The 13,449-nt window shown below is 43.5% G+C and overlaps 1 protein-coding gene across 5 annotated transcripts in view; it reads right to left on the bottom strand.

The window, feature by feature from the left end:
• Positions 1-13,449, bottom strand: part of CACNA1G (calcium voltage-gated channel subunit alpha1 G) — a 234,858-nt gene that overhangs the window by 44,511 nt on the left and 176,898 nt on the right. For 4 of the 5 annotated variants that reach the window (XM_056867108.1, XM_056867110.1, XM_056867111.1 and 1 more), the window contains exon 25: positions 6,892-6,942. The exons of the other annotated variant lie outside the window; for it this stretch is intronic. In XM_056867108.1, the coding sequence (XP_056723086.1) occupies positions 6,892-6,942 (51 nt within the window). The remainder of the gene's footprint in view (positions 1-6,891; positions 6,943-13,449) is intronic. 5 annotated transcript variants of the gene reach the window in all.

The raw sequence follows: 13,449 nt of genomic DNA, 5'->3' as shown, positions 1-13,449 counted from the left end.
ACCTGCGCGCAACTGCGTGCAACGCGATTACATCACTTCTGGGTTTACCCCCGGAAGCGCCGCATTGCCACAGCCACTTTAGCACTCAAACCCCCTCAAACACTGCCATTTTGGGGGAGTTTTGAGTGCTAAAATGGCTGCAGCAATGCGGTGTTTCCAGGTGTAAACCCAGAAGTGATGTAATCGTGTCGCACGCAACCCTGCACATGTGCAATCGCCCCAGCCCCACCTCCAAAAAACCTCCCGCCAATGGAGGGGGGGACCTGGCAACCCTAGCCATGGATCATACAGTTATTATGCATTTCTTGCTCTGATACATGTAACATCCAAATCCTACCCCCACCCCTCACACAAAGAAAAGAGTATAATCATTCAGCAGATTATCCTGTGGGGTCTGGCGTTCCAAAATATTTGCTCCAGTATACCAAACAAAGAGACAGCATTAGTGCTTGCTTTTGGAGCAGCCAGTCTGCAGGTAATCTGACCCTGAATGCCATGGCATGATAGGGAAGACAAGACCTACAAAAGGAATTTTGATGCTGAGTAAATTCATTCCTAAAAAACAACAACCACCCCTCAAAACCTTGATGGGTTGGGTTGGTAGCTGCCTGACTCACAATTTTCATCAGAGCCTTTGAATTCTGCATAAATCTCCATTAAAAACTCAGATATCTCGATGGCATTATGCAAAACTATGAAGAGGAAATTAACTAAAATGTCTGAATACAATTAAGTTATGAACGAGGCCCTGGTTATTATGAACCAAGTTATAATTTCAAAGAGAAACCCCATTCTCATTTTTCTGATCTCTTATTGTTCAATGCTTATCCATAATTCACATTCAAACAGGAAAATGTCACCATTTTCTGCCTTTTCTTTGGGAGGATTTATTTATGAATAATTACACTGGAATACAAGGGTTCAGCTCTGACTGGCAGATTAATTCCAAACCCCACACAATAACAAAAGAGGCCGTTAACATATAGCAGGGATTTGCAGAGATTGTAAAATGTTACCTGCATAGCAACAAAGCATGTGGCAGCATGACCTTATAAGCAGGGTTACTCATTTTCCATACTCTGTGTGATGGGTGAAGACCAACGTAATATTTAAAGAGAAGTTACTGCAGGTTCTTCATCTGCAGAGTGAGCTCAGCTTCCTCCTGGCTCCTCAGTTTGCATGACAGATGTACACACTATCCAACTGAACGTTTAGTTTATTATACTTCTTTACAAGTCTCACTCTTCTTTCAAGGTGCCAGGTTAATGTCCATGATTTCCCCCATTTATCCTCACAATAGGTTGATGGGGTAGGGTGGACTGAGAGGCAGTGACTGGCTCAGGGGCACCCAAGAAACCTTTACGGTAGAGCAAGAAGTTGAGTAAGGAAGGTCTCCTTACTCACAATCCATCCCCCATGCCAATCTGGTTCTGCGAACTAGTGTGCCAGGACAGCTGTCCTCTGTGCACAATCCAGCCAGGCTACCCACATATTTTGGTTGTTAATTTTTAACTTCTGTTTGCCTCAAACAATGAAAACGGTTGCAAAACAGTTGCAAAATTGCTCTGAGAGAAGGGGTTTACCGCATTATGTATTCCCAGCGATGTATTAAGAGTTTGAAAATGTTATAAAAAATACTGTTCGCACTTTCTATGTATTCCCACCGATGTATTAAGAGTTTGAAACTATTATAAAAAATACTGTTTGCACTTTGTTTGGCCCCTTTAGCTGTGAAGACGTCTTCCAACCATTTTTTAGCCGTGGCATCTAAAAACCCTTTTAAAGCGATGTTTTTTATAACATTTTCAAACTCTTAATACATCGCTGGGAATACCTAATGCGCTAACCCCATAGTGTCTTAATAATGTCATGGGTGCCAGCCAATTGTCACTGCTCTTGCAAGCACAATAATTTCCACCATTGTCTGAGCTCAGCCTTGGAGAGTAAAAGGTTTGGACTGAATGAAGTGCGGGTGCTTCCAAACCAATCCCAATGATCTACAAATAAACGTCTGTCTTCACCCTACAGTGAATCTATAAGGCTTTCTCTAGAAAGTTACTTTATAAGTAGGGAAAGCCCTTTTGATTCTTCAAAGGCATGTATCACCTTTCTGAACAGTTTTTAAAACCGGAATCAGACTGAGGAACATTTTAGGATCTACTGATAACTTAATTAATATGCAGCCCTGCTTCTAAACTCTGCTAACCACCAGCTTTCCCATGCTCGGCGTGCTAGTCATGCATATTAGTGGAAATTACAGCTATTACCTTGAAATGAACCACACATAGTAATGCCATGCTTTCTGAGGACTTTAAATTAATAGCTACTGAATTTCGGTGGGCAGGGAACATTCTTTTGTGAATAAAACATTATTTCTCTTGCTAGTGTTATGCAGGAGCCACATTTATGATTGATCATAAATATTTGGTATATAAATGTGTCAAGATCTGGACCTGAAGTCCGTGCCCCCCTTTGAAACAGCTTTATTTGAAATATATAAGAGGTACCGACATCTTGGGAAATACAGACATCTGCTCACGTCCAGGTGGTGAATCATCTTTACACAAAATAACACAACACCACAAATACTTTTACAATACACTGGGTCGAGAACAGCGTGAGCTCTGCAATTCGTTAGATAGAAGAGAGTGGAAAGATTAACAAAACATCCTGGCACTGATAGGATCAATGATGTGTAAGAGAGAGGAAGGGGTGTGTGTGGAGGGAGAGAGGCAAGGGACAACAAATGGTAGGATAAGAAAGCAAGAAAACGGGGAAACACTGCAAAAGCCCACAACAAAACACCAGTTACTGGCAGAGAACACAGATTCTAAACCCAGCCGCTGTACTGGGGCTCAGTGGGAAAAACAAAGATGTTTCTGACTTACTGAAAACAGAAGTTGGATAACTAAAGGTGATTTGGGTACATCTGGCAAAAAAAAACAGCCCTACGTGTAATTGCAGCTATCAGCTATTCAGACATTTCCACGCAGGTAGTAACAGACACTAGAAGCCACTCCTTCGAGATCATGGCCTTACATTTCAGTCTTCCCATTCATGATTGTTTACTTGGAACAGTATTTTGTTTTGAAAAGCAGTTATCACATGGAGAAGGAGGAAGCGAGATTACTGGATAGCATCCCGAATGCACGCTCTGTCAGACTGATACTAATTTAGCATCCTGTTTAATTTACAGTGACTGGCAAATAAACTGACACCTGAAAGCATACTTCCATAGGCAACGTAGGCAGGACATAGCCTGAAGAAGGCAAGGCCTAAAATTGTCCCCCCAACCAATTCTGGGGAATTATGCTCTTAAGTGATCTAGAGCAGCAGTTGTAACCAGCTGTCTAATAGTGTTGGCATTTAACGTTACCTTTTGAATGGCACCTGAAGTGGCCAGCACTGCATAGTGTTTCACATACAAGGGGGGTCAAATGCTCCCCCAAGCCTTAGTACAGGGGATGAAAGGTCAGGGATGCAGCAGCTGGATTTACAAACTGTCCAAATAATATTAAGTTCAAAGTGATGTGCATGGAAGTAACAGTGACATTTCAACAAGTGGTTGTATTAGTCTTTTTAGTGAATGGCATTATTTTTTTAAAAGCATATTGGAAAGTGGTTAAATTATTCCCAGTGATAGTTTTCCAGCTGTGACAGACAGTATGTCCAAAAATAAAGAAAATCTCTACTCAGTAAACAACACAGACAGACAATGCTGATATGCAACACATTTCAGTTCCAGAGTTTAGTATTTGTAAAATTTAAAGATAGACAGACATCCTGGATTTTCAACTTTGGATTACTCATTAGGGTACACAAAGTATGAAGAGTGTTCCCTCATTATTTATTTCCGGTGTCACATGTGCTTAAGACAATTGGGGGGGGGGAATCCACTTTGTCCTTCCACACCAAAGAACATTATGTTATGCTTAACAACGCTAATATCAAAACAAAGGAAGCATGAAGCACAAGCTTCAATCAGACATAAAACACCATTTTTTCTGAATCGGCACTGGGGAATGGGTAATTGGGACAGAGCGACGAGCACTTAAACCAAACAAACCAAACATCCAAATGTACATCTCTTAAGATACGTGATAGAAACAATGATATCCACACGGAATTAAAAAGACTAGCAGTTGTTGCCCTAGCTTTTGCCCAGGAGGAGGAAGAGGACTGGTTTCATAGCCAGTATACACTATATGCATGTGTGAATGAAAGAAAATGAGACATAAGGAAAGATAATGTTGTGGACATTCAGGATTCACTAAAGCATGCTTGGTCTCTACCAGCAAGGCTTTGTACATTAACAAATCCTTTCCTAATCTTAGTCCTCCACAATAATTTTTTTTAAATTCTCAGAATCATATCTCAAATGAACTCAGCGACTGTCAAGCGCTAAGTTCCTCCACACCATCTTTAAATAGCTACCACACTCATTTTGCCCCTGGCATCACCAAATAATTGACCAAGTTGGAAAAGGCTCCCTACTAATCTCCTCTAGGCTGTTTGTACTAATCTGTCAAATGTATGCAATCTTTCTTGGCCACTCCAAAATAGTAATGCTTGACGGCAGTGCCTTGTGGCTTAAGCCCCACAAGTTGATCATATATAGTCACCGTTGATCAAGGAGACCTTCTGGCCTAGTAAGGGAGACAGAGAAGTTTCTTAGGACTCCTGCACAAAACTGGTGTACTCTTGCTGACTTTTCACAGCTTCACTGTCTAGCTGAAAAGAATTCCTGGCAGCCAATGACAGGATCAGCAGTTTGACAATGAGTAAAGACATGGCCTTAAGTGGACCAGTTTTCTCCAGGAGCTCACTTCCAACTTATGGTGACCTCCTAAATGTCCCATCATTAACAGCCTTGCTCAGGTCTTCCTTGACTGAGTCAATCCATCTCATGTTGGGACTTCCTCTTTTCCTCTGCCGTCAATGGCAAACCAGTGTACTTAATTATGTGAGACTTGAAACTAAGCACTGGTGAAGTAAATGGGAAATCATTTGCTGATCTAAGTGGGAGCTGGAATGAAACTGCTTTTACTTGGACTGTGCTTACCTGTCTCTTTCTGGGACTGGGGAACAATGACAGGCTCAGAGTACAAATAAGAGCTGCTAGCCAGATACATAGGGTTGCCAACCTCCAGGTAGTAGCTGGAGATCTCCCGCTATTACAACTGATCTCCAGCTGAAAGAGATCAGCTCACCTGGAGAAAATGGCTGCTTTGGCAACTGGACTCTATGGCATTGAAGTCTCTCCCCTCCCCAAACCCTGCCCTCTTCTGGATCCACCCCAAAAACCTCCCACCAGTGGCGAAGAGGGACCTGGCAACCCTACAGATACAGGGTTACCTCCTCACTAAGAACTGTTATCTTATATTCCTATAAACACAGGATCACACCCACCTTTCTTTTGAAGTAGTTTCCAATGATTTCGGGGGAATTTACTTTTGAGTAACAGTGTTTAGGATCATGATATATCAATATCACGACTACTCAAGTGCAAGCTCATGCCCACGTTGCATTCTGCCCCTCAGTTACTATGCCAAGAGGTAATGCAAGATGATTGCATGCAGCAAATGACTGTGTCGAACTGATAGGGTTGCCAGCTCCGGATTGGAAAATACCTGGAGATTTTTGGGGTGGAATCTGAGGAGGGCATGGTTTGGGATGGGGAGGGACTTTAATGCCATAGAGTCAAATTACCAAAGCGGCCATTTTCTCCAGGTGAACTGATCTCTATCGACTGGAGATCAGTTGTACTAGCAGGAGATCTCCAGCTAGTACTTGAAGGCTGGCAACCCTAGGGACTGACCAGAGACCAGAGAGAGTCTTCCTGGAGGAAACTGCTGTCAGCCTTTGCCATAAAGTGACGTGATAGCAGCAAGGTAAGACATATTCTTCCTTGTCTTGCAAGAAATATAGTATATGCTCAAACTGTGTGCAATATTAGAATTAAGCAGTCATCAGTTTCCGCCATTCAAAGTTTTTTCTATCATTGCATTGTTGGAGGAAGCTTAGCATAAGTTATACTGAGGAAGCCTGCAAACACACTACTGACTATTGCATGTAGGTGTCACTCATGAGTAGTGATCCCATCTTGAGCTATGGGAACCAACCTCTCACAGCTGGCATTGGGGGACTCCTTCCCCCTCTCGTTAGCTCCCTGGGTATTCTGCAGAAGAAACTTGCAGAGGGAGAGACTTGTGCTGAGAGCAGCAGATCAGGTTCCTCTGCTCCCCCAAGCTTTCTAGAGAACTCACAGGTAGGGTCAGAACTCCTTGCACTTTGTTCTGGGCTTTAAGAGAGGCAGCAAAGCAAGGAGGGCTTCTCTTTGCTTCTCTTCAAAGCCCAGAAAAAGCAAGCAACCTTCTCTGAGAGCTCTGGAGCATTCAGAGAACTTGGGGAGAGCCAGAATACTTGGTGGCCACAAATAATGGCTAGTTCTTAAGCCAAGCCAAAATTTGTAGATTTCGGATTGTATAAATGTTCAGTTACCTCAAAGGCAGGCTACTTTAGGGTTAACTGCTACACATGAACAAGCCTCAAGTAGTTGACCCATGGTTGACCCAGGCATTATTTTAAAAAAAAAACCTTTCTGAAAGCAGTCAAAAGGGGGAGAACTTACAGTATTAGGATGAAAAATAAGAACTCCAGAGAATGGATAAGGACCTAAAATTAGAAAACTGATTATTGTCAATGGTGAGTCAAACCTGCAGATGTTTCAACGTAAAAAGGTGCACAAAAACAACATGCGTGTGACATGGAACAAACAAAGACCTTCCACCACACAAAGTGTCACGAGATGCCTCAAAGCACCAGTGGTCAGCCGTCAACACACAGCACCACCATTCACGTGAGATAAAGACAGCAAGAACTTCCCAGTACCTGGCACTGCACTGGCTGAGCTCTCCATTATTACATCATCCAGCAATAGATCTAGAAGAACGAAAGGGCATTAATCACCCGATAGGATGTGCGGCAAATCCTTCATTCACCATCCCTCTAGCAACGCAAACCTCTATCTGCCTAACATTGTTCCTTACAACATTCACACATTTCATTGGAATCACAGAATCATAGAAACAGAGTTGGAAGGGACCTCCAGGGTCATCTAGTGCAACCCCCCTGCTGCACAATGCAGGAAATTCACAACTACCTCCACTATTGAAAACAGTGTGCAAGTAGAGAGTATCCAGATCATGGGAAGGAAGAGGGATTCTTGCAGTGGTCAAAAACTTTTTTTTAAAGAATGATTTATCATTTGTATAGTGCCTACATTGTTGAGGTACATCATCATCATTTGTGTTAGCATTGAAAAGTTCCAACATGGCATGAGTTGAAAGTCTCCAACATTAAAATAGTGTATAATACAATTAATCATATATAAACATATGCATCTTCTTTTGCCCAGGCATGGATGTGGGATGTGTAAGATTTTAATTAATTTAATTCTAGCATATTAGAAAAATGTTATTTTTCTATTATATTTGTAAGCTGTGGTTATTTATATAAGTCAGTAGAAAATAGTCCTGTCTAACTTAAACTGAACAAAGCAAGTGATTTTTCGTATCTGGAACAGGATATCACCAAATAACAGATGAGATCATATGCATGTGACCACAAAGATGAGATCAGAGTTAGGGTGGATTTGAGAGGAGGAGATATTCAAATCCTCTTAGAACAAAGAACTCTGGAGAAGTATAAATATGAGGACTAGGTGGAGTCTGTTAGGAGACTTTCACTTTTGAACCCGAAAAGGGCTGAAATTCTCTCCTCTTTGCCTGGCAAAATAAAAAAAGCTTTTTTCTCCCCTTGCTTCTTAAACCTGGCGTCGTCTCTGCTTTGTAATAATAAAATCTGGTCACAGAGGAGAGTGTATTTACATCCAACATGGAGCTGGGGAAAGGAGTGCCCGGGGCAGGGGTGTGTGTGCTGCGCTCATGCTGGAGCCAGGCGCTGGTGGACAGAGGGGCTTGCCCTCCCCCTGGCCTTGAGTGCAGCTGATGTAGGTGTGGCGTGACGAGGAATGGCGGCAGCTAAATGTTGGGTGGCAGTGCGTTCACCAAGCGTGCTGCGGGCAGGCAGATGTGATTGTGCCGCAGTAGCGGCACTCCTCTTCTTCATGCCCACGCTGGAACCCCCAACTTTTGGCACCTGGAGCGCTTGCCTCCCCAACTCTCCCCCCCCCCCCCAGGATCTGGCCCTGCTTTTGCCTGAGTCAGACCATTGGTCCATTTACCTCCATCTACTCTGACTGGAAGCAGCTCCCCAGAGTCTCACAGAGAGCAGCAACTTTCCCAATTTCTGAATCCCTTTAACTGCAAATGCCAAGAATTATTAATATGGTTATGGTAGCATAAATATGATTAGCACAGATTAGGATTCAGAGAGCCTAAGTATTTTTTTTCTCCTAGATAATTTGTGTGTGTGGGATCTTTTCTTTGAACATCAGTCCTCCATGTCACAACAAAACTGATTGTACCCTTGGTTTCAGATTTCTTTTTTATGGTGGCACTGGGCTGTGTGTGAGATGTTCAAGAAAAGTCCAAAGCACCTTTGGAAGTACGGAACTAGCTTTGCAACCTGGCTGCTGTTATGAATGCTGAGTGGAATCTAAGATTCTTCATTGTGAAACAGTGACAGGCAACGATGAGTAAACCCATCTGCTTATAAACCAGTGTAACCTTAATGGAATCAATATGCTTAGGTGAAATAACTAAGGATTATTATATTGCATCCCGAATGCTACAACCTGTAAATAATAGCACCAGACAAAGAGAAGCACCAAATCCTACTATACTGGTTGTGATTCCCAATAAATATATTATTAAAGTTGCCGTAATATTACCGGAGATATCTTACGTCAGAAAAGAATGTGACACTGGTCATATTTTCAAAATAATTGCAAGAGGAAATAAAGCCTGCATTTTTCAAACCATCTGTCCTGCAGTAATAATTTAAAATCCCATTATAATCAGTGGGGCCATACAAGGACTCATCAGGAGTAGCTACATAATCATATGGCCAATACCGGACACAGGTCAGCATAACACAGTACGGCCCTGGTGCCAATCTCATGCATGGTGAGTTAAGTAAACATACAGGAAGACGTGAAGGAAGATTCTAGACAGCACAGTCCTCACCCCACTTACCCCACAGTCGTTTCACTGCTTCAGTAGACTGTAATCTCCATGGACTATTAAGGTTAAAGACTACACACTTAGGATGGAGCAGTGGGTTACATGCAGACAAATTCACCACAAATGCTTCTACTGAGTGAAAATCTGGAGCAAATAAGTGGCAAGAGTGTGTATGTTTAACACTTCCCCTCCCATGACTTTTCGGCTTCAATTATTTCCCCTCAACTCCAACGCAGAGACTGAGGCATTTGCTATTGAGGGTAAATGGGAAGGGGAAGAGCAGTTAACTGGCTAGTTTCAGCAGGAAAATGGTGAGGAGGGGGCGCACGTATCTCTAATACATACCTGAAAAGGCAGGATATAAATACTCTAAATAAATGAGAAAAGCTAAGCCCCTCCACATAGAGGTACCAATACTGCTTTTCCACTCCAAATTGGCCCCTTCCAAAGGTGCTTCTCCCAAGGGGTTTAGTTACACACATTTATGTGTAACATGTATTTCTACCCTTGGAGTGAAATCCTAAGCATGTTCCCATGGAGCTCTATAGGGCCTGCCCCCCTAATAAATGTGTTCATTTATTTAGTGTCACTATGTAGGATTGCACTGTTAGATGCCTAGATAATTTACATTCCATGAAGGAATTCTCCATTGGGGAAATAACTTTCCGTGTCACATCATCAGACTGAGCCTTGAGTGGTCTGTCATAGTGAACGAAATTGACACTCGGGCTGCTTTTCCACATGGTTGTTTCAGTTGGCCTTGACTACAGATTAGTCTTTTTCAGAGCATCCTCCTAACATCATCATCCATTAGTGCGCTTTCTGGCTCCCCCCCCCCCGCCCGCTTTGCTACGATCTTCCCAGAAAGACTGCAGACAAGTAAGTTTGCACGCTCCGTGGGAAGGATAGTGTGGATTATCAAACCTCCGGCCCATACTCGTGCTGTTTCACACCTGGAGGCTGCACATGGTGAGGTGGGGTTGAATAGCAGCTATGAGGAGATGACTAAGGAAAGTGTCCGTTTGAACTCTCTGTTGCTGCTGCAAATGCTTCTGCACTTGCAACAGCAATCAACGTACAACAAAGAATTTCGCCATGTGGAAATAGCCCAATTTTGGGCCTGGAATCTTCAAAACGTTTTCTTCATAGTGCTAAGAAATGGGTATTTCTACTTGTTAAGGGATACACATTTGAATCCATGCAATTGTCTTCACGGAAAGTCCTCTCCTAAAGTATTTTCTGAGAGTCTGTTTCTTTCTTCTCTAAAGTCCACATGGAAGTTTCTTTTTCAATAATATCCTATTCTTCAACAGAGTATCTGGCTGTTGACTCTATTTATAGACATTTTAAAGAACTGAATACAAATATCATTCCATAGTTCTAAGTAGTCTAAGATTTCTTTGTATAGAGTGTTAACCAACCCGTGTAATTTTCTTTGATGATTTGTGTATGATGTTAAAAGTAAGATTATTGAAGATATATCAACAATTTTTTTTAACTTGCAAAGAAATGTGAAATGTTAGCTTCTCCACGTGGCTACTTTAAAAAATAACCACTACAGCCAATATGAAATTAATTTCCAAAGAATAATTAATTGTTCATGGGAAGTGAAAGAGTTTTTGATACATTTTGGTTGGGGAAGAAACAATGAAGCCCTCAACAAATCTGTCATAGCCCTTTATAATGAGGCTTATTAGTGGAAAGCACAAGAAGTGTATGAATGATACATATGGTATTATGGTAGAATATAGTAAATCCCGAAATACTTGAATTCATTTTCAAACCCAGGAATGAAGTTGAAGGAGTTACAACTACCTTGGATTAAAAAAAAACCCTGTGTAATCTATTACCTTAAACAACATTTTATTGTTATACTTAAACTGTAAAAAGTTTATTTACAGTAATCATTATTGTGCTAGATTAATTAATATATGTTACAGTGCGATAAGCACATCAGTTCTTAAGTGTTATTAATTGAGTCTGACGCTAGGGCTGTCGATTCGGTTCGGCCTGAACCGAAAAACAGCCGAATTTCCCCTGATTCAGCGGTTTTTAGTTCGGGACGAACCGAACACAAAAATGGCGGGAAACCGGGGAAGCCGAATTCAGCGAGTTCGGGAGTTCACGAATAAATCTGGCAAATTCGGGGCTGTCAGTAAGCAGCATTCTGCTCCCCCGGCCAATCGGTGGCCAAGCTGGGTCTTCTTCTGGCCAATCAGACAGGATTGAGTACTGGAGGAATCAGCTGATGCGCGGCCGGGCCAGGGAGAGAGAGAGAGTGAGAAAAATCCTTGTGTGTGTGTGTGTGTGGGGTGCTTGTGCACATTTGCTCCTTTCTGTGGCTGCAGGGGGCACATTTTTGGGGGTACAGACCCCAAGCTTTCAGTGGAGCTTCAGACAAGCCTTCTTAAGAGACCCCCAAGTTTTGTAAACATTGGGTCAGGGGGTCCCGAGATATGGGCTCCCCCCTTTTCTCTTTCCGTGGCTGCAGGGAGCGCATTTTTGGGGGTACAGACCCCAAACTTACAGAGGAGCTTTAGACGAGCCTTCTTAAGAGACCCCCCATGTTTTGTAGACTTTGGGTCAGGGGGTCCCGAGATATGGGCTCCACCCCTTTTCCCTCCCCCCTTTTCCATTTCCGTGGCTGCAGGGGGTGCTTTTTTGGGGGTGCAGCCCCCAAACCTTCAGGATATCTTCAGACGAGCCTTCTTAAGAGACCCCCCAAGTTTTGTAAAGATGGGTTCAGTGGGGGCAGAAATATCGGCTCCCCCCTTTTCTCTTTCCGTGGCTGCAGGGGGTGCATTTTTGGGGGTACAGACCCCAAACTTTCAGCGGAGCTTCAGACAAACCTTCTTAAGAGACCCACCAAGTTTTGTAAACATTGGGTCAGGGCCCCCCGAGATATGGGCTTTCCCCTTTCCCTTTTCCCTATTGGGATGAATGGATCACCCGATCCTGTATGCATCTCCAGAGCAAAACGTCCCGTGCTTAAATGGAATTGTCTTGGATTACCCAGTCCTTCTCCCAGCCCCTCCTGATGGAACAGAAGACAGCCACAGTAAGACCCCTTTGGGGGCTTTAATCTATACTTTTTCTCCTGTGTGTGTGTTTGTGTGGGGGAAAGCAGAGTCTGTGTGTGTGTGTGGGGAGGGAGCAGTTTCTGTGGGTGGGGGGGAAGCCAAAGGGGGCTTTCGCCCTAACTGCCTGGGGTGTGTGTGCCCCCTCGAGTCTCTCTCTCCCTGGTTTGAGGGGGGGGGGCTTCAGTGTGTCCTCAGGTTTTCCCTCATTCATAAGATCGGTTAGGTCTATTTTGATGCTTGCTCAAAACTTGTTTTCAAATGGTGACTTAAAGAATGCATTTTCCTGGTCCCGAGTCCGATGCAAAGGGGGGAATTCCACCCCCTCCTGCTCCTTATGCATAGCTAGCTGCCTCTGTCCCTTTCCTTGCTTTGCATGGTTGCAAAGGTGTTGCTTTGCAGGGTTGTGTTGCTTTGCAGTTGTGTTGCTTTGCAAACTTCTCAGCTGTTTGTCGGGGCTGGGAGCTTTGTGCGTGGGCGGCAAGCTCTGCTCAGAGATGCACATTAGGGGTGGGGGGGACCCCTTTCTGGGCCCATAGCTCAGCCCCCCCTGACACAATCTTTACAAAACGTGGGGGGTCTGGCAAGAAGGGTCCTTTGAAGCTCTGCTGAAAGTTTGGGACCTCTACCCCCAAAAATGCCCCCCCAGAGCCGCAGAAAGGCGCGGTTGTGTTTTTAATGCCTTTATTTGGATGATTTTTCCCCCTGAACTTTGAATTCCCGCCGAATTGCATGGATCCGAAGTGGGGGAGTTCGGACTTCGGCATATCCCGAATCTAAACGGGCCGAATTCAGCCGAATCCGAACTATACCGAATTTTTTTAAATTCAACAGCCCTATCTGACGCTATCATGCCACTGAAGCATAACCAGGTTTGCAAACTGTCGTCTGTAGAACAGAGTAACCATTTCATAACTCATCTATGCATCACATATACATTAACGTGATTCCTATTCATTCTTTACATTTAGGGTTGGTTTTTGCATTGGTTGACTCAGCCTTCCATCCTTCCGAGGTCAAGAAAATGAGTACCCAGCTTGCTGGGGGTAAAGGGGAGATGACTGGGGAAGGCACTGGCAAACCACCCCGTAAACAAAGTTTGCCTAGTAAACATCGAGATGTGACATCACCCCATGGGTCAGGAATGACCCAGTGCTTGCACAGGGGACCTTTACCTTTTTACCTTTGCATTGGGCAACTAGACAGGTGCTCAAGATAACATCTTT

This window comes from Euleptes europaea, chromosome 1 (assembly GCF_029931775.1).
Source record: "Euleptes europaea isolate rEulEur1 chromosome 1, rEulEur1.hap1, whole genome shotgun sequence".
NCBI lineage: Eukaryota > Metazoa > Chordata > Lepidosauria > Squamata > Sphaerodactylidae > Euleptes > Euleptes europaea.
The sequence above is the reverse complement of the archived record's forward strand: the minus strand, read 5'-3'. Positions and strand labels throughout refer to the sequence as shown.